General features: G+C 45.1%; 1 protein-coding gene across 5 annotated transcripts; it reads right to left on the bottom strand.

Moving 5' to 3' along the window:
- Window positions 1–822: 822 nt before the first annotated feature.
- shc2 (SHC (Src homology 2 domain containing) transforming protein 2) lies at window positions 823–21988 on the bottom strand. 5 transcript variants are annotated; one of them, XM_048977197.1, is made up of 14 exons: window positions 21888–21988; window positions 13750–13989; window positions 10807–10877; window positions 8420–8480; window positions 8206–8325; window positions 6716–6769; window positions 6562–6613; window positions 6337–6463; window positions 5646–5823; window positions 5272–5362; window positions 4829–4999; window positions 4047–4336; window positions 3146–3253; window positions 823–2825 (listed from the first exon to the last, which is right to left on the bottom strand). In XM_048977197.1, the coding sequence occupies exons 2-14, from the start codon at window positions 13891–13893 to the stop codon at window positions 2688–2690; spliced, it is 1605 nt and encodes a 534-aa protein (XP_048833154.1). In that variant the 5' UTR covers window positions 13894–13989; window positions 21888–21988; the 3' UTR covers window positions 823–2687. The 5 variants fall into 5 exon arrangements, with proteins under 5 accessions (XP_048833154.1, XP_048833151.1, XP_048833153.1 ...); XM_048977194.1 differs by lacking the exon at window positions 21888–21988 and adding an exon at window positions 19830–20253; XM_048977196.1 differs by lacking the exon at window positions 21888–21988 and adding an exon at window positions 19745–19958.
- Between the last annotated feature and the right edge of the window lie 102 nt (window positions 21989–22090).

The raw sequence follows: 22090 nt of genomic DNA on the forward strand, positions 1-22090 counted from the left end.
CAAAATACATCATCGTGAGGACATTCCTTATCCACATTGTTTTTCTAAGTCTATAGAGTACATCATAAAGCTTTTTACAGATTCTTCTGACTGAAGATCACCACCTGCTCACCAATATCACCCAGTCTTCAGATTTTTCAGCTTATAACTTCCTGTATCTTACTTTGGTGGAACTTTCTACATTTTTCCTGTTTTAAAGGTTTTCATGGAAAGATTACTTGGTTTCAAAAGTCTGAGTGACAACTGTAAATCTAAAAAATAAATCCCAGAGAGAACATGAGGAGAGATGTGTGCGTTTATCTAGTCTTGCTGCTTTTCCTACTGAGATGGACACTTGTATTATTCCGAGCACTTGTCAGAAGTTGTGTGGGGTGCTTTGGGTAAAGAGGATGTGGGCTGTCAGCACAGGTTAATCCTTTCCACCTCGCCCCCCAGGCTTGACACCTCAGCACCCTGTAAAGTGTACAGGGTAAACGGTTCAAACGATGGCTGAAATGAAAGGTGACCCACTTTCATTCTGTCCTGAGAAAATGCTCACACACATTTTCACAGCGAATTAAAAGGAACTTCAATTCAGACCTTCCATGCAGTAAAGGGGATGCCAGCTGTAAGGTTTGCTAGACTGCAAGCAATCTGACGTCATTTTCCATAAGTAACGTGTGCTGCAATCAATCATGATGCAAGTAGTGTACACATTCTGTACAGGGTTTTGATCGGCAAATATGCTGAGAGCAGCTGATTTGTGGTGGCCATCCCATCAAAATTACACAGACAAGAGCGAAGAGCAGCTTCAGCCTGACAGTTTTAAACAAACAGAAGACGTTTCCCTTCTTTGGAAGAGTTTTATTGAAAATTGCATTTCTTTCAAAGAGGAGCCAACGCAAGAACCTCCCGAGATGGCAGGCAGGTGCACAGAGGAATTTTTTTTTGGAAATCTGCGTTCAGTGTAACACGGAAATGACTGGCATTCCTCCTTCCTTGGCCATGTGCTGAGTGACCTCCGGGTCAGCAGGACCCGCCAAATAGCAACTCACTAGAGCTCAGTTGGAAGCATCAAATGCTAGTGATTGACAAAATGGCGCTTCATGAACCATTTGCTGAATTTTTTGACCCCACTAGATGGCGCTCTTGGTTTGCTTTGGAACATGCTTTGTGCCCTTTTTTGAACAGAGAGCGCCATCTAGCAGGGTCAAAAAAATACAGCAAATGGTTCATGAAGTGCTGGATGACCAGCAGCCCGAATGTGCACTACAAAGGAAGGCAAAACCAGCATCTTCTCATCATCTTGAGAATAGGTGCAGATGAATAAATTATACTGGACTTTCTAAACGAAAGACACATTTACCTTTAATCAAAATAAACCTAATCGTTAGCAATTTTGGGCCAGACCGAGCTTTAACTCTGCCATCATCACTGCCTACATAAGATGCACACACATATATCCAAATACATGAGGAATTATACTTTCTGTTCAACATAAATCAATGTAGATGGGCACGGAGACCATTAAGGCACTGTTCTGTATTTCTCAGGGGTACTGGATACCAGGACTGATATTCTGCATTAATATATACGCTGTTTGTGGATTCCTTGACGGCACACAGAGACAAGCTTAACCACAAGGTCTCGAAGCTCACAGTCTGAGAGCATCTGGGGGAGACCTGGTCGTAGGACAAGCAAGATGGAAGAATGACACTTAAAGGACAGAGAGTGGAAGCCGCTTCCTGTCAGCATCCCGGATCTATCTCCTCTGGAAAACTATGAACGAGCTGAATGTGACCACACACAATACAGCCAAGCTGAAGTTTAAGAGCACTCCGCAGGACCAGCATCCGTACCACGAGTGTCCAGCTTCACATTCACTGTGCCATAGTCACCGAAACGCTAGGAGGATTGCGAGCGCAGGGCCTAGCTCTCCTCCGTGCGAGCAGAGGGGTCATGGGGGCTAGCAGGAAAACGAGAAGTCCAGCTTCACAGAATCTGGATATTGGCAAAGTTGTTGTGCAATACTGGTCAGAATTAATGGCTGTTTTTCTTTTTTTATTGGGAAGAAAGTCAGTAAATTAGGAAGATCGTACGGGAATGTGGTCTTGAGGTAAATCTTAAAATAATGCTGCCATAAAATAAACAATATCCGGAGTTAAAAATGGCTAACTAAAGCATCGCTTTCAACATGACCTCTCAGGTGAATTTCAACAGATTGGGAAGTTTTACGCCACCAGCGGTAAACATCCTAAGTGGTTGTATAAGGCTGTCCGTAAAACAGGGCTTGTGTTTCTCGCCAGACGAATGTTCTTTCAACAGCATCCAATAGCATAAGCTGTCAATAAAGTGAACCTCCAAGCGAGCTATAAGACCTGTGAGAAGAAGCAGGTCCTTCAGACTCAGAGGAGCTTTACAGGCAAGCTGACGTTCTCGCAGTGCAGGGATACGGATGGATTTTCTCGCTCAGAGTCATCCACCGCGTCCGGCTTTCCGCGTCATGGATTCCTGGGTAAAAGGAAGCTTCACTCAGGCTCTGGGCTTAAAAAACGAATCCCATTGGACGAAGAAAAGCAATACAAAAGCTGCCATAGCTCCTTTTCGACAGGTTCTCCAGAAGCAGTTTAAGACTTCTGAGATACAGTTGAGATCCGCTTGCATCACTCCAGATCAATCAGATCAGATCAGGCCCCAAACGTACATTCTCAACAACTGCTGCCATTGGCACCCCCCTGAGGGAACTCGCACCATGGGGTATGTTCTCGTAGATGAAGCTCCATGTTAGTGATTGGGACTGGCCAAGGGCGTGCATAGGTCTGCTTCTCAGGGTCCACGGCGCGTTCCTGCAAAAGGGGGGAGCTTCAGGACCCCGTTCACATCCTGCAACACGGCGAGAAATGCTCCCTCTCAGCTACTGATTTTTGCTTCTTTTTAAATCGAAAAGTCAGTTTCATCGAGCCGCCAGCAAAACGAGGAAAAAGTGCAGAAGAGAAATGGATGAGGGGCTCGAAGCAGAGCTGGGAGACAGTGAACGATGGGGTACAGGGCGTAAATCAGAGCGATCTGTCCACCCCAAGAGCGCCGCCTGTGCACTTACCACCACGAATGTTATGGGGGGGGGGGGGGGGGGCGGGGGCGAGTGTCACTGTTTCCTACAGACCACCTGCTGGAGGTGCAGCTCGCTCTCTGCGGCCACGATGGGCAGCTCGTTTTTCAGGTGGTAGTTTATGAGATGGTTGATGCTTTCGAACAGCATGTCCTTTGTCCGGACCTGTCAAGGCGAAGGTGTTAAAATTGTGAGTTAGCAAACAGCTGAAAAGCAGCTGTGACGGGTACAAGCTTCCCCCTATGCGGTGCCTTAGGGGATGCAGTTTGACTTTTCTCATGCAGAAATAACTGAGTGTGATCCCGACTGGACAGTAGGGGGCACTCTTCCTTCTAAAGAAGTATACAAATGTGCAGATCAGTAACAGGACCATACATTCAGACAGAGTAAATGCTTCACAAATTTACCATGGTGGACCCCAAAGTCCAGGGCCCATTCCAGGTCTGCTATGTGGGTCTCTAAAGTCAGTACCAGTCAAAAGTCTGGACACACCGGCTTTTAATACATTTGTTTCTATTTTAGCTGTTTATATATGTTTAGCTGCTTATAGGTAAAAGGCCGAAGTAATATTAATCAGATATTTCAATGACCAAGATTTTCGACTCTTCAAAATTACTTCGAAGCTTTGACTTTTCATTTTTTCAACCAGCTTCCAGATGTAGTCACCTGGATGCTTCTCCAGCAGTTTTGAAGAAGTTTCTACAAATTCTGAGCTTCCTTGCTCTCACTCTTTGGTCACAACCTGGAGGTGTGGTTAGGGTTAGTATCTTGTTGATAAATAGGTGATTTTCAGTAGGTGTGTCGCCACTTCTGACTGGTACCGGACGTCTAATCAAAGGCCAATCAGTTAATTTTCCTGCAGCTGAACGATGGATCCTGTTTAATGAGGTAAATGTCGGCAAGCATTCTGTAATACAATAAGCTCTGCATATCCGCTGGTTCCCACGGCCTCGCTCACCACGCCCTCGGGGTCCACGAGCAGCAGGTGCTTGGGCAGTCCACAGTGCATGCCTGTCAGGACATACTGGCCCGGGTTGGTGGCGCTATCGCGCACCAGGAAGTCACCGTCGCGCGCCAGCAGCTTCTCCGCGTCGCGCCGGCTCATGCGGCCGTGGTACCAGGGCTCGCGGCAGAGCTGCTCCTCGGTGGGGGCGATGGGGGCGCGGCGCCTGGGTGGGCTGGGCCACTGCTCCTCCAGCACGGGGGCGCCGCTGGCCTCGTGTAGCTTCAGGGCGTCCTCGAAGGGTCCTGGGGAGTCAGGGGTGTGAGACCCGGCGCGGATGGGGGGAATGTGTAACCCCTAATATTTCATTTGGCTTCATTCACACCCTCGCCCCCGCACAAAATGTTTCAATTATTAAGCTGCCCCCCCCAATATCAAGTTCTCTCTCCATGGACATGATGGGTGGAGACGAGAAATGATGGGGGGATGAGGGGGTTGCAACCCCCCCCCCAATAATCAAAACCAGCTAATACAACCCCCTGGACCCGCTTAAATGGGTGGAGACTACAACCCCCCCCCCCCAACACTCAACCCAAAGTTATGCCCTTGGGGCAGACAGCCAAGCACAGCAGCAAGGGGAGGGGGGACTGCCTGGTGATTCTATATATAAATGAGTGTCTCTGCTCTGAAATTCAGAAAATTGCCGTGTACCAGTCATCTCATTTTGCTATATTATGTACAGGATGTCCGGCCTGGACAGTCAGCACGACTCCAAGACCAGAGAAGGTGCGACTCACTCATGTCGAAGATGTCCTTCTTGGGGCTCTCCGGACAGCACGCGTTCCTGCCTCTCTCGGCCATCGCTTCCAAGCCTTCCAGGCTCTGAGTGTTTACGTACAGGTGCTCCTCGTAGTCACGGCTACCGGGACCGTGGCCGTCGGCGCGCAGGTACCCGTCCGAGGTCAGGCCTGCACAGCATGTGGCAAACACCAGTCACACACAAGTGTTATGCCGTTAAAAACCAAATTGTCTGTCTACAGAAGTCATTCATATATTCAGTATTTTCACCAGTATATTCCACTACAGACACACTTAAAGTACATGAGAGTAAATGAAAAAACTGTTACTGGTGACCGACTATTCATATATTTGGCATTATACTGGATAAGCGGCTATGGGAGATGCTTGGATGGATGAAAGAATGTACCGCAGTACCGACACACACCACAAGGGGTCTCACCTGAGCCACTATTAATCTCCGTGTCCCAGTGGACCTCATAACACAACTGGCCAGGGGGGTGGGCAGTATCTCTTCTTGAGGAAGACCCTGACTAACAAAGCAGATGTCCCACAAATGTTAAAATGCTAAGTCGCTGCTGGCTAATCCGCTGTAACAATTGTCAACGAGTCAGCTCATATTTAAGGCTCAAAAAATCAGGAGCATTAATCTGAATGTCACCGTCTAATTCAACTCAGTTTCTGGATGAAGTAGTCATGCATCTGAGAAAGCTATCGTGGCGCTTTGAACGGGCCGTAGCTTATTTTGGTAAAAGTACAAAATGCGTGTGCAGATACAGCCATGTGTTTGGTAAGCAGTGAGCACCAGAGACACACCTGCGCTGCCTTGCTGGGGGGCTGGGAGTGAATGTGGCCCAGGAAAGTCCCAGGGGGTCTCAGCCTGGAGTCCACCAGGCCCCCAACTGGGGGCTCTTTCCCCGGGATGCTGTTGTAGTAGTCGTGCTCCGAAGCGTCCTCGTCGTCACCCCATGCCGATTCACCAGTCCTAATATTCCTAAATCCCACGGACAACAAAAATAGTCTATGGATGTGACTCTCTACTGCAGCCTTTCCCAACCTGGGCCTCGGGGAAACACAGACAGTCCATGACTTTGCTCCGTGATCGAGTGCTGGGAGGGATCTGTCATAGGGCCCTGAGGAGTGGGTTGGGAAACACTGCTCTACTAGATATGTGATTATGTAAGACGAATGGCTGACTGGCTGGCTGGATGGATGGATGGATGGATGGATGGATGGAGGGTAAAAAGCTTAGAGTATAAAGACCCATGAAGTCAAAGTCATGATAACCTTATGACAGGTGAGACCATTAGCTTAAAGAGCTACGTTTGTTGACTAATGCCAGGAGTGTCTCGATAAACCATGCTTTTCTGTTTTAACTGTATTGTATGCATGTAAGGTTACTGCACTGTATGTAGGTAGACTCACACATGCATTTACCAAAACTGATGTGTTTTAATGTCAGCACACAGACAGCAGCTGCTGTGGGTGCTGAGTGTGACGCCCTCACCTGTCCAAGGCGGAAATGGCCTTCGGAGGGCTGTGCAAATACTGCTTGAATTGCAGCTCGAAGGCCTGGCCAATGGTGCTGATGACACTCTGTGCCAGGCCATCGCAGCACTCCAGGATGTGGCAGGCTTGGGGGAGTTGGGGCCAAGAAGCGTGTTGGTGAGTGTAGTTTTAACCATCAACTACATTTCCCATGATGCTACGGTCAGGCAGGGCGGACTCTTACCTCTCTGATTGACAGGATCTTTAGCCACATAGGCCACATAATCCGGTGTGTCCTGAAAATGAATTGAACCAAAAGTAAAATTAAAATCGCCCAGTGAAGGCTGTCAGGTTGAATTTAAGCACCGTGAAATGGTGCTGTGGCTGGCCTTTCTCACCGTGTCTCCCCCAGAGGCGAACGAGATGGACTGCATGGGGTGGTGAGCGATCACCTAGTCGGAAAAAAACAAACAAACAATAATTCATGCATCAAATGAGACCAACCAGCTGGTCTTCATGTTAAACCTCAGAGGGGATCGTTTGGGGGACGATCACTCCCGCTTGAGTAAATTCTGCCTAAACACGCACAAAGAAATAGAAGCGTGACATTTCAAAAGCGCAGGAAGGACTGATATTATGTGAACAGTAAGAGCAGAGTTCTACACTTCATTGATCCCCGGAGGGATCGTAGGATGTTACAGCAGCCCAGAATCTGATTGCAAAAACAGAGAGATGCAGCGAAAGGGGCAGAATGAGAGCGAATGTAAAGGTACAAACAAAAGAGAACATGAATAAACAATTTAAAAGTAAAATCTACAGATGTGAATGAATCATTTATTATAATGACGCAAACTTAAAAAAAAAGTCTTCGAAAAATACTTAGTCATCATCAATGGGCAATTTGTCTTTATTAAATCTAACCAGCTATTGTCATTTGTCATCCCTGCTGTCATTATGTATATGTTTAATGTGTGAAATATAAATGACACTGTCTAACCATGTACCGTCGTATTTAATATTCAGTTCAGTGAAGCAATTAATGTTTTAAATGAAAAATGCTTGGCAGTACCATAATATAAGGAAGGAGATATAATTAGTCTTTGCAATACATTATTCACAGAGCAATAACAAATTTCTCTCTATATATGCAACAATCGGGCAGATAGAGCAGAGGAAGATCCATAATGAGTAATATGAGTTAGATATGACTTCACCGATTCCTGAGGGACGTGCTATTATAAGTGACATTGTCATTTCTTTTGTTTCACATCATTTCCTCAATTTGGCATCGCCAGTCATCCCACTGCCTGCATGTCCCCCCGCTCAGCATATACGCACCCTCATCTTATCCACACATCCACCTCAACGATGTAGGGCAATCTTATCCATAAAGGGCCGCTATGTATGCGGGTTTTCGCTGCAACTCCCTAATTAGATTACTAATTAGAGGACTGATTGGCTGAGGAGTCCTCACACCTGGGTGTAAACAGCTGACCTGAAGGTTACCCCAAAAACCCGCATACACACTGACCCTTTGCGGATAAGATTGGCCAGGCCTGCTGTGGGCAGTGTGCCTGTATCATAGAGTAATGTGTCATGATCAGTGAGGTCCTGGATGCATCTGCCCAACAGCAGGGGTCGCCCTAGAGTAGTGTTTCCCAATCTAGTCCTAGACTGTCTGGCAGGGAGCTGGAGGGGAGCAATGGAGAGGGAGGGAGACTGATGGGTCTCCGAGGACCCGATTGGGGCTGGGAATCCTGGTCACTTCAGCCATGAGTCAACAAACAGTGTGTTTCATCTATTCAAACTAGCGGAGTGAAAAACTTGCCTCAATGAAGATAATCTATGTAAAATCTAAATGAGCGAGGATATCCCACGGGGTGCTGACCTGACGCGTTGTAGGTATCAGCAGGCTGAGGCCCTCGATGCAGATATTGACAGCGACACTCATGCCTGCGAAGCGCAGGTTGCACTTCCCCATGATGCACGGCAGCGCTTTGCTGTTAGCCTGCGATAATACATAATAAAAATTTAAAAAATGTCGGTTCCCTGGTTCGTTCACAAAACCAGGCTTAGATGAGCTGGTGCTGAGAGGGTCTCACCTTTTTCTTCCAGGCCCCTTTCACTCCAGGAACGGCCTCGTAGAGTTTGTTGATGGCTTCCCTGCGGGGCAGCAGAGTCACGAGCGTCAGATCACAGAAGGACAGCGGACAAGGGCTTGAAAAAGATCTGCCCAGGGACACATCAGCCAGATTGAAGTGCTTGACGGTGGCGATTTGGAGACCCCGTGATAGGAACCACCCAGAACGCAAACGGGTTTGTGGAGTTATTATTTGGCCAAGATATACAGTAGTTAAGATTAAACAGCAAGTTCATCTTGTATGACAGTGTAATGCGACTCTACTTTTCAGTAATAGCTATAATAATTATTTCCAGTCAGCCACTTCTATAAGACAGCGCCTAGCAACAGCATCCAGCCATAAAAATGTTCTTCCTCAGTGCAGCGCATTAGCAAAATAATACACCCCATTAGGCATCTCTTTCAAACAAGGGAGGTGATGCTTACATAGTGCTCATTCCATCACTCTCGCCGAAACTGAACTCTTAAAACAAACTTTCAAGTTGCGAGACAATCACTTGGCAGCAGGTGTCAGAGCAGCGGAAAGCAGGTCAGCCCAAAGGTTTACAGGTTAGAGCGTCGCGGGTCGGCTTGGACGGGAAGTCTAATCTGGACTAACGTGATCAGTTGGTAAGCAGGCCGAACTGGTAAACTACAGAATCCAGGGCAGCCACAAGGAGGGAATTTAAAGGTAAACTAGCCGTAGGGGAGAAGGCTGGTAAGAGGCTGTCGCTCAAACTGACAGAAAACGGTCGATAATGCTCTGATCTGAGCCAGTATCAAAACACCGGAGGGACCAGCGACAGCTGCTTGTGTCAAGGACTCAGTCGGGATCAAGTGGCTTATAAATATTTAAAAAGCAAAGCTTGTCCTCTACATTAAGAACTTTCAGGCTTGTTCTTTTTCATAATCTCACTCCCCTGTGAAGGGACGACAACTAAGAGAACAACCAGCAACATCTGCTCGTATTTTTCATACAATAATAAGCATCACATAGAGGATGGGTGTAGGTCTTCTGAGTGTGGGCCTGGGAGTCACATCAAACCCTGGAACGTGGAGGTGGTGTCCCTCTCCCCGCTCCACTTCGTGCCTATATGTTTATCTGCATGGTGAGATAATACCTGCTCTACAAACACTCCTCACTGTGCCGACCCATCTAAGCCTGAACTGTGTGTCAACATTCCCAGATTGCATCTTGTGTGTCGTCTTGTCCATATCAGAAGAGTTAAAATGATTGATCGAATTTCTGTGTTATAAACATTACGCTGATTGTGCTTGTCGGTCTGGTGGTATGACTGTCAGAACTGATTTGATTCCAGAATTCTCCCATCCTCAAGCAGCGAAAGTCTATTATTACAATGCCTATAGTGACATTATAGTGCAGATTACTGTGTTTCGGTGTATTCTGGTGAAGTATTAATTTGTAGTCAGTGAGCTGCATGCTGTAACGTTCGTTCTTAGGACAAATATACTTTCACATTTTCTGTTTTGGCTGGTTGTTTGTTTGGCACCCCCGCCCCCACCATACAGGCACTTTCCACCATCTTGCATCTATCTGTATATGACCTAGTGCACTGCAGCACAGCCATTAGAGAGCTTCATCGATAATATATATCTCTATCACTCCATCTCAGCTGCTCTGCCTGCACTTAGCGCTTGCTGGTGCCCGCAGCTCACATTACAGTATCGATCGACTGGAGGAGCGGGGGAGGGGAGGGGGGGGGGGGGTGCAGGCACAGTTTTCCAGCACATCACCATAAACCTCCATGTGTGCATGCTTGCACCTTTTGTGGCTGTGCACACAAGAGCACAAGATGGCTACAAGGAAGATCACCGCCTTCGAAAACAAGAGCGATTGAAAAATTGAACTGACAAAATGTAAAAGAGCCCAGTGAAATGTAAACCAGCTTTAGCGCAAATCTCCACCTATTAAAAATCTATCGTCCAAACATTCGTGTTCTCACTGAAGACCCCATCTGGGGAAGATGCGTGATGAAATGGCAGAACATGGACACTAATTGTACTCAGCTGTGCTCAAGCAGTAAAATCTAACTAGTGATATATCTACTGCATCGTTTGCGTCTGGGCGCTTCACACACATCAGCATTTGATTGAAAGTATTTTATTTTTCTATGGAAGAAATCTGATCAAATTTGTACAGGACCCATAAGGGGACAGACCTGGAGATTATTTTTGAACAGTTTTACGTTACCTTGCAGAACGTCTGCATTCACTCGGAATTGTTTTTGCGGAACGTAAATGTTTCGGGAGGGAATGCAAAATTATTTTAAAATAATATTTTGTAACCCTGTCCTTTTACGGGCACTGTAGATTTCACAGACGACAGAAAGAAAGTGAGTCCAGACTCACCTTGTCACCTGTGTTCTGGTGTTGAAGTCCAGAGATCGCATAGACTTCAGAACTTCAATGCAGCCCATATACTGTGACGAAGGGGAAAATAATGCATTGGTTCACATCCGTTTGGAGACATTTTGTATATTTTTACGCCGTAAAGTTAGCGTGAAATTCACTTTCTGAGACCTTCTAATGTCAAATGTCAATCAGAAATGTCAGCGTGCTAAAACCGGGTTCTGAAACTGAATCCTTTATCACATACAGCATTTGTAAGTTGCTGCGACCTCAGCTGCCATGCACAGTACAAATGATTGACACTTGGTCGTAATTGAACAATGCTTTGACTTAATGTCACTCTAGATACTGATTAATTTCTAGAACTCTCGTAGAATGACGTCATGATTGGCAGTCTGAGGAGGATAATTGTTTTTTGAACCGATAAGCAATGATCCAGGGCATTAAGATGTCAGCTCTGCGATAAGTGCCAGGTCACAGATGCTGGCGGGTGTTTTGTGTGAAGATGCAGGAATCTTCATTGACTGATTCAGTGTGAATAAAGAAACCGGAAGAGGTATCACGCCATAATATGTACAATGTTGATATAATGGGGTAATTCACAGACATTTTGCACCAAAGTATAAAGAGCCACATTTTAACAAAATCATTTGCCACTCTACGTTTTTTATGGGTCCAACCAGCAGAGTTATGAAGTTGCCCAGCCTGCCCCTGGCTGAACCAACAACCCAGAACCTGCAGATGCTGTAGAGCATGTTGTGACAGTCTCATGCGTTTTTCTTTCGGCCGAACTGAGGATTTGCCGGAACGTTGTGGTCTTGGGCACAAGACGTCAATAAGCACATCAATAAACACCAGCAAGTGCAGCAATTATGCTAATACACTACTATACACTTACTCATGGCTGCCCCCCACCCTCTGGTAATGTTTACCAAAGGTTTCTGTGGGCACCACCACCACGCAACAAACTACAGTACATAAACAAATGCATAGGCTGTAGCCAGAAGAGAGATGGGACATGTTAGCACACCCCCCACCCCCACTTTCTCATTTGATTAGAGCTGAAACGATGCCTCATGATCGCTTCCTATGCTGGAGTGCGGACAACATGCACATATCCTGGCCGACAGGCCCGCCGGAGGATCCATCTTCTTACAAGGGCATTGGGCATTTTAATAAGATTAGAACACAAAGGGGAAGAGTTACATTGGGAACACATGTTCTGCTTTTCAAAGCCCTTATTGTCTGCCTCCACCCGCAGCCTCACACCACCATCAATATTCATCAACTTGCACTGACAAACCAAGATTTCGCAGCCCAATTTGCAACAGCAAGCACATTGTCGATTCAACACTAGTGCTACGGGGTTTTTAGGCAGGTAGAGCCGGATGTTCTGGTGCACGCTTAGTCCGGTGAATACTGGTGCATGCATTAAGAAATGTATAAGACTCGGAGCCAGCGAAACCGTGCTCTTTAGGAAACAGCCGTAAAGGAAGTCAGTTTTATGCATTTGCTTATCTTCAAGCAGAAGTGATAGAAATAGAGCGGCTCCTGCGCGCGATGAAAGTCCCTGATCACAACGAGCTTTCTCCTGTTTTAATCAAGATAAAAGGAAGCGTGAAGCAATCCTTGCCAAGCAATGGTTTTTAATTTCACAAGCGCATTGCGGCGCAGTGCCGGTGAAGTAACATTACGACGCTGGGGCAGATTTCGCTGTCAGGAAGCCCGAACGGAAAGGTGACTTATGCTACATATATCCATGGTTGCAAATTATAGGGGATTTTTTTCCACCTTTAAGAATTTTGTTAATACTTAAAGATATATCATTACCCTAAACTTATAACGCCCACACAATATTTATCCATTTTAATACATCTTTATATTAAGAACACTAGAGTGCGCGATTTACGCCCGTTTCATCGGCGGGGACACTGAAGTGGCCCTGATACATAGTGGTAATAACTATCCGTCAGGCACCAACTCAAACACACAAGCGTAACTTTTATTATCGCATATTAGCTATGAGAAAAACCACCCGCTCCGCCCCGCTTCGTCCCCATAACACGTAATATAAATGAGTGTAATTAAATTTGATTGAATGTAGGAATGAATGGGTCTAGCATAATGCAATTAGAAAGCGTGTTTTGGCGCAAGCCCGGCATAATGACGATCCGTATTGGCTTGCAGGGGGATGTGGGAGATCATTGATTCTGACGTAAAAGAGTCTGAATTTAAAGTCCTGCATGTGCTATAAGCACACAGTAATACTCATTTTCAAATATACAAATAGATGATTGACGACACAGATACAAAAATAATATATTTGTGTAACTCTAGCTAACACACAAGGTAAAAGGTTGCAGTTACAGGGCATGTGTGTGCATAACCTTGCACTGGTCAGATAAACAAAAGATTAATGAGAAACCCACACAAGTAATAACTAATATTGGAATATCGAGCAGAATATATATGTGCACTATTGTTATGCTTATTTGAAGTGACTGTTACATAAATTTGTACATGATTTTACATGTAGTTTCCGTGCCGTAATACTTACAACAATGAATCCTAAAATAAAATGTAAACTCGCTAAACAGCTATCTAATGTACGGATATGCCGGTATTCTTAACGCTTGTTTGCGGTGTACATTTCGGGTTTGTGAATTTCTTTGAGGAGGAAAACCTCCAAGTTCAGTCCAGCAGGGGGCACAGCAACTAAAAACAACACGGCACACATCCATGAGCGTAAGCAGCCAAACACAGACGGTCTTCCTCCTCACACATACAGACATAAGCTGCTCTGAGTTACGTGAGCGTAGGATGGAACAATAAAAGTCAGGTCAAGCCCCAAAACTATTTCAACACATGCCTGAATTAAGAATCTTTTCGAGAAAGTACTACGAAAGTGAAAGCACAGGCACCTGAGCAGACTAGTGGACTCACCCGGACGATGTAAGAAGCTCCAGGTCCTGTGATCTTCTTGTCTGGATGCAGCCATCCCTGGGAGGGCTTGTGGATGAAGCTCCCCTTCTGAGTGAAGTCCTCCCCACCCACACGGATGCCGTCCACCCTGCCCCTGCGGTTCATCCCCGTCCCCGTGCCGCTCTCAAGTGCCACCGCGCCGGATGCTCTGGGGGCTGGAGGGCTGCTGGAGCCCAAGGCGGCTCGCTGCCGGGCAACAGCCTGAAGAGAACACGGGGCGATACACACTGGGTCACAGGAGTTGAGGACGGCAGCCAGGCTTGCCACGGGGCCGCTGAGCGGCGCCCCGCCGGGCCCCGCCGAGCCCTGGGGGGGCCCCTTGCTGGAGTCCTTGCTGGAGCTGGAGCCAGAAGGACTTCTGCTGAGCAGAGAGTTGGAGAACTTCCACTGTGGCATCTTGGGAATGAGCATGCAGAAGGTAGTGGTCCCATCCTGGTCCCCGTCCACGCCGGGGGAGTCGGCCAGGGCCGGAGCGGCAGGGGGGCTGGGATTACGGCCCAGGGGCTGCAGGGGGGGCAGCGGCAGGGACGGGGAGCCCGAGGGGACGACCGGAGTGGCTACTACTTTGCTGCTCATGGCTAAGCTCTGCATCAGGTCGTCGGAGGAGGTCACAGAGTCGTTGCGAAAGCGGCCATACTTTGGCTTAAGTAGCATGCCCGGGGGAGCAGCTCAGCGTAAGGACGGGTAGGGGGATGCGCTTGGAGGACGAGGGGAAAGGGGAGGGGGAGGGGAGAGGCGTTTCGGGAGGAAAAATTATCTTTTTAATTCGCAAATTCTTCCGGAGAGTGAGGTATCCCTTGTCAGTCTTGAAGGAGCGGGCTCCCAGTCTCTCCCTCTCGCCTCCTCTCCACTTTGTGCCTCCAAGCCTTCCTTTCTTCTGAGCTTGGCTCCCCGGGTTGGCTGGCTCCCTCCCCCCGACCTGCTCTCGATGATGTCATCTTGTTATTGGTAGTCTATTAGCCCTGCCCTGCTCTGCTGCTCTCGCACTGCATTAGCTAACGCACATCTGCTGACTCCGCCCCTCCGGCACGTGGCAGACGAGACGCACAAGCAGGAGCCTGGGCAGGAAATAAGCCGTGTCTAATTACAGTGGCTAATGGGGAGGGAGTTCTACTAACACACAGTAAGCGATGGGCCTGCCCTTTAAAAACCACCAGCTGTCCAGCGTTTAGTTGTTTGTGTACAAACCAGTAAACACATTACATCACCATACTCAGTCATACATGTGTGTTCTTTGACTTGAGACTTCGTATCTGAAAAGCATCATCGACCCCATTTGACTGCTAATGATGTTTGTTTTTTGGCACATAACACACCAAGAGAGGTACAGGCTGGCGATTGGGCGAAATTGCAGCGAAGCAAAAGCACGATCATTGGAAAACGTGCCGAAATCGTTACAGCCATCAGTCCCAACTGCCATGGCCTAAAGCGACGGTCTTGGTTTGAAGGCTGCCTGCAGGAGTTTCAGAAGAAGCTTAAGAAGGAGACCTCTGTTTGGGCTACTGGGGATGAGAGTGCAGCCTGGGTCCACGCGGATTCCAGGATGAGCAGAGAAACCTTTACAGAAGTGGTACAAGTTACTGCAACATGTCAACACAACGCGTTCGTTCAGGGCTCAGGGGCAGACCCAGCAAGCCTCCGCCGTGAACTGAAATTATATTTTTTATATTATCAGAAACAACAACAGGAAACATTTTGCAGCACGACATTTTCGAAGCCTCTGTGTGGGTGTTTGATCTTTGAAATAAATGTTCTACTCTCTTTACTTGATTTGCATACAGCCCATAATCAATTGGCCCATGATGTCATGCAGGACACACATGAAAGGCGCTAGGTGCTGATTTAAAAAGAAACGCTAAAACATATAAACGTTCTATCCACTTCGGGTGTCCAACACATGCAGCACGGTGTGTGTAATGTCAGGGCATGTGTCCATGTGATCAGGTTCAGTGCAGTAAAAGACAAAACTCGATATGGGTGGGAAATAAGTTCCATAGATGAAATGACACTACGACCGACAAGACGGAAAGAAACAGAGGGAATGTTTAGAGTGCATGCACTTCACCAAACAACAAAATTTGCTAAATGCACTGCTGCTTTAAAGCTTACACTGCTGAAATTTCTCAGAAATATGTTTTAACTAAGAACAAAATAATAAATTGGATAACAATAGTTTTGTTTGTTTTTAAGGGTTACTGTAAAAATGTTGCCACGCAATTCTGTGGTAAACATTGGCACGGCGGCCATTTTGAATTAGCAAAAGTGTAAGATATTAGGCCAGCCTGTTGTTGATGTAAGCATCTTCTTCTATATTTATACAGAATTTCCTTCTGCTCACCAATAATCTGATATGAATCATCTACAGCTAAACTACAGCTTTAGGTATCCCACAGAAATCATACATATAAAACATGAACATGAACCTGTTTTGAGCATAAATTCATTGGCTAGCTCATTAGGTATCGCCGCATGTTACATCACCAGACGCAATCATATATATGTGTTTTAACACTGCGTATCTGAAGTGCGTCATTGACCCCCATGTTTGTTATAGAAAACAGGAACAATGGGGGTTTTTTTTGCCCATAACACACTGAGAGAGCCACAGGCTGGGCTAAATTATGACGAAGCAAAAGTACGATCATTGAAAAATGATTGTGCTTGGGCGATAAAATCACGTGGGAACAATGGAAGAGTACTTAAGGAGAATTACTACTGGGAAAAGCCTTGGGCCTTTCTCTCTCCCTGTTGCCTGTGCCTCTCTGCCTCTTCCTGCTCCCCAGAGAGTCATCAGCCAAGCCCGATGGGAGCTGGGGAGCACCAAGCCTGAGCAACCCCCCTTTTTGTATGATGTCAGATCGGCTTTTGGCTGGATGGACCTCGGGAACTCGGCCACCTCGCCAATGGCCGTAAGTGGGTTAAGCAGTTTGCCCTTTTCTGGGAAACCGAACATGCGAAACTACTATTAGGGCCTGAGGACTTTCGACTTATCTGCATTGCGATAGATAATTATACCAGTCTCCAGGTGGTATGAGAGGATCGCTCACCCGCTTAGCGCTGATGGGACACAATCCTCCACGAGCGATAAAGGACTAACCAAAAAATCTCAGGTTTATTCATCCAGACATAATGGGATGAGAAATCGGAGTTGAAGAGTAAGATAACTCAAAATAACTTGCACCAAAATTCTTAAATAGCACATAGCAAACATGCAGTCGTCTAACTAAAACTAGGTTATGTGCATAAAAAGATTCAACATTGCCCTCAAAATAACCTGAAGATTTTTCCTTCACCTAGCATATCAAACAAATGATATTCGTACAGAAGCCCCTTCGGCTCACCAATAATCTGATATGAATCATCTACAGCTAAACTACAGCTTAAGGCATCTGACAGAAATCATACATATAAATCGTCAATATCACCTATTTTGAGCATAAACTCAGCGGCCGGCCTGTTTATTAGGTACACCGGCTTTCTAATGCAAACAGCCTGCCCTTACAAACAGCAGACCCTCTGGCTGAGTACATACAGCATACAACCAGAGCCTAGAGGATCAGTTATTTTTTTGGCTAAGTACCAGAATGGCTAAGCTGCTTGATCTATTTTTCAATGTGGTGTGATTGCTGGTGCGAGACGTGGCGGTTCCAGCATCTGAAAAACACCCACTCTATAGGGATTTTCATGCACTACAGTGTCTAGAGAAGGGGTCACCTACATGGTGCCTGTGAGCACCAGGATGCCCCCAAGGACCACATGAGTCGCCCACGGACCTGTTCTAAAAATAGCACAACTGACCAGTGAGCAGCGTCTAAAATTGCTGTTCTTTAATCACATTTAGATTTATATAGATTTGAAAATGACAATATCGAAAAAGAAAACATCTAAAAGATGTTTATTACACATGACGTTTAGATAAGTTTAGGAGGGCGTTTCAAACTGGTAGCGCTTCGTATGGCTCAGGACCCGTGACGTAGCTCTCAGCTTCAAAAAGGTTGGTGACCCTTGGTCTAGAGTTTACAAAGAATGCTGTGATGAACAAAACACATCCAGTCCGTGGCATTTGTGGTCAAAGAATCTTCTAAAAAGGGAGGTCTGGGGAGAACAGCCAGAGTTTTTAAAGTTAACAGGAAGGCCAAAAGAACAGAAGAGTACCACTCGGTTTGACAGCAGCGTGCAGAAAGGCTTCTTGAAACTCACAGTTCTTCTACCCTTTCATTGGTTCCAGAAACAAACACGGGTCCTGCCTGATGGTGGTTAGGTCTAGTAATCTATTCAGCAGCCGCTTCAGCTAACTAAATGAGTAAATAGCAAAGTTATAGGCTGTACACTTAAAACTATTCTGATCTGAATGATTAATTAATCTTGCTTACAGGCCTGTGCATTGCATATTAATTTCCCCCTTAAATACACTGCTTTTAGTTTTAGTAAAAAATGTACATCATAATGTGAAAGGAAAATACACCAAATATGGTGTGATTCAAATATAGCGCTAAAGTGCTAAAAGGCAGCACAATCCATCCCTCTCACTGCATGATACAAACAAATGGCAAAGCACACAGCAGATTTCTGTCACAGATTGAATGTGCAGGGTGCAGCACATCATTTCTCTCCTTATTATAATATCAAGGCATGAGTAATGGTCCACAATGCAGCTTTCCAGACAAAGGGGAACTTTATTGCCACAAACAAACCACCAAACCAACAAAACTAAAGAGACCATGAGGGGTTGGAACAAAGGCAGGTAAAAAATACTGGAAGTAAGTAGGACTGAAACTGAACAACAAGGGAACTCAGAGCTATCTAACAAAAAGGGAAAGATTTTACAGTGAGGGGCATCAACAAGGACCATGGGCAAACATGCTCTAACACCTACAATAACCGACAGAGGAGCAGGACATGGACAGGCACATATATACACTGGTAACGAAGGCTAAACAAGGAACAAGTGTGGGACACTGACGATCATCAAAATGCCTGGGATTCAAATACCAGGAAATACAAGGAAGTCAGGACATACGTATAAGTCTGGACAAAGGCAGGGTTACCTAGAACAAAGACACTAAAAGCGAGGACTTAACTGTGGTACATAAACAGAAGGAACATGATTAACGTGAGGTAACCAAGACAAATTCTAGAACAGAAATATTGTACATGTTCAAAGTGAGAGTCAAGCTCATGACGGTATGGGATGTATGACTTGTAGCTATACACTCAGCACATTCAACCACGCAGCAATCCTGGCACCAAGAAAAACCTAAGGATATTAACTGTGGTAAATCTTGGGGAAAACAGGGAGCAGAACGGGATGACCAGTGACACCCACTGCCCAAACAGTGTAACAACAGGCAGAACAGGACAAGACAGGGACCTATCCTGACACTTAAGTAATAAGAATATAAATAAATTCAAAAGTTCTGTTGTCATATATGTATCTATTTATTTAGACTATTAAAAATAAGTTCTGAAGATTGCTGCGATCTTGAATTAGACTGCAGTTGTATTGCATCGTTACTACAATTACAGGTTACATTATGTCATGGCGAAAAAGTTGAGTAACCTACCGCTCACACTACTTGCCAGTATATTATGACCACCACTCCACAGAGTCCCTCCGAACCTTTCACAAAGGTTTCTGAATGAGGCCTCCGATAATGTACTCTATCCATTTAGTGTACATTAGAATTACTTATTATTGCCCTGAATTATAATAATCATATCACCCATATCATCATCAGAGCATATTTATGGAGAGACGTCTTAGAATAGTATGGATTTACTTTGTCTTCTATTTCTATTTTTTGCATGAGGAAACATATAAAAGAAAGATACAAATTAGTCTGGAGGAGAAATGATTAGCTACTGCCACATATTCAAAGTTAAATTTTCATCAGAGAGATTAAAAAAAAAACACAACAATTCCATACAAGTGAATAATGTGCGAAACATAACTCACCAGTATCAATGTATGATGGTTTATCTGAGCTGGCTACAAACTACGCTCTATCTATAAAACACACAGTTACATGAATCACACTCACTTTCAGTGCGCAGACTGCCGCGTGCGCAAAGGCGAACTGTGTGGGTAGGACCACTAACCATGTGTCCATAGATCAAACAATCGCTCTCCTGTGCAGCACGGCAGAATGCCCCTATCACACTTACCACAAGGCTATGGGTCACACCCTCTTTAGCGCCAGCATCCAATCACGTGTTCACCAGCATCCAATCACATGATTACCACGCTTACTTCCTTGTTCGACACAAAAAAACTGCAGTTTGATGCAGGCTAACGCATGTTAATGCTCAAGATGAGAGTTGACTAGTCAAGAAATCAATCATTCCACTATATTATAATCATTACATGAAGAGGTAACTATGTGTTTATTGAAGTGCTTAGTACAACTATTTAATAACGTACATACATACATAATGTCCACTAGCAAGAAACAGATGTCAGACAATCTGGTTATATAAACTGAGCAATGATACTCAGTTACAAACAAAAATTCAGCTTATTATTTTAAAATGGAGAAATCGTTTTTTTTATATATACAGAAATACTGTAGAGACTGCTGTCCAGACTTATTTTTTTCTTTTGCACTTGCGTATCAGCAAATGCATGAAAATTCATCATTGTAATATTATTTGAATCTGAATAAGTGGCCACCAAAACAAGATTCAAAGCTGCCCAAATACCAGTGTAGCAAGATTTGTGTGGTTTGTTTTGTGCATAGTTTGTATTGCACTTTGTTCAATTTTATAGGCATGACAGGCGGGCAAACATTCTTTCTGCCTTCACAGAAACAATGTGGTTAACCACCTTTGACATTTAAAACGTAAAGTTTATAAAGCAGCAAAGTGAAACAACCAGGTCAGTGTATGTCCATGGCGTAACTCTGGTAAGGCCATGTTTGACTTCGTTCTTGATTAAATTGCCTGGCTCCTCTGTTCATCATTAATTTTGTTTGCTTAGCTCAGTGTTTACACGGGACCAAAAAACGTATTAATTTGTGCCTATTAACATAAATGACGTTTTCTGTAAAAAAAAAAAAAAAAAAAAAAAAAACACAACAGAAACAACAGTAATTAGTAAAAGAAATTAAGTAATGCTATGAAGGAATCTCTTCCCTATATAAGGATTTATTTAGGTATGTATTCGTTAAATGTAACTGAATTAATTATTTTAAACTTGTCTCATGTTCATATTTTCAGACCAGCTTTACCACATATTTGTCATTTCCCTCCGTCGTTCTACATTCGTTAAAGGCATCTAGTTTATTTTAATTTTCTTAACAGTTACAACAAAACCCAGACAAGAATTTTTCCAACTGAAATTAACATAACATACATTTTAATATCATTTTGATACATGACTAATGTAGTAGTCAGTACTTATTGAAACACCTTGTCCAGTGGACCTATATACCAGCGAGTAAACGTCAGTAGTGACCTACATTGAAAAGCCAGCGAGCTTGAAAAACCGGATAGCAAGAAAAAAATCAACAAGGTTACTGGGTCATGATCGTCTTCAATTCCTTTATTTTGCACCTCATATCCAATATACTTGATTATCGCATTAAGTTCCTGAGCTGGCCATCTTGCAGGTTATTGTCAGCGTGTACATTGTATGTGTTGGGTCCCCGGTAAAACGTCCTTCTGCCTATTCTATGCAGCCGCACTCATACACCCTGCACCCGGTTAGGGTTTTCGTTCTATATACACGGTCCAAGTCTGGTAACCGGTTCACATCACATGTACATCTAACTGCTAATGGCTACGTCCATGAGTACAACGGCGGCAATTCAATTCCGATCTCAAAGCAAAAAAAAAAAAAGTAACTAACCCTAACTCGAATAAATACGCTGGCGCGGCGTTTCGGTTCATTATCTACAATCGTGTCGCCTTTCATTTCGTTCCGTTTACGGTTCGTAACCAAGCGGCTCCGCTCAGCAGGCGAGGCATGGATAAAGTTAAAATGTCACCTGGGTATTTCTGCTGTTAATAGCTAATATTAATAGCAAACCCGAATAACGGTGCATCAAAGCAGCAGAAAGGCTGGTAAAGTTAACGACGCAGCGATGCGAAGCGATGCCCACCTGTAATACAGCGCCGGAGTCCCGATTGCGTTCAGCGCGGCGTCTGATAAGCGAGCAAACGCGTTGGTTCCCAGTGCCCGATCAGTCACTGCTTGCAATGGCAAGAGAACAAAGTAACGGTTGGTACACTTTACTTAGGCCTATTTATAATTCATGATGCACTGTTTGGAAAGCACAACTTTTACCTACTTTTTCAAGAGGCG

Source organism: Brienomyrus brachyistius, chromosome 15, assembly GCF_023856365.1.
Source record: "Brienomyrus brachyistius isolate T26 chromosome 15, BBRACH_0.4, whole genome shotgun sequence".
NCBI lineage: Eukaryota > Metazoa > Chordata > Actinopteri > Osteoglossiformes > Mormyridae > Brienomyrus > Brienomyrus brachyistius.

Bases quoted from the DNA above. Each gene is read 5' to 3' on its own strand.
- shc2 (XM_048977193.1), bottom strand. From the start codon at position 14,442: ATGCTACTTAAGCCAAAGTATGGCCGCTTTCGCAACGACTCTGTGACC. The intron at 6,614-6,715 runs GTGAGAAAGGCC...ATTCATTTTCAG, and splicing joins TCGCCTCTGGGGGAGACACG to GACACACCGGATTATGTGGC. The intron at 5,824-6,336 runs GTGAGGGCGTCA...CGTGGGATTTAG, and splicing joins GCCATTTCCGCCTTGGACAG to GAATATTAGGACTGGTGAAT.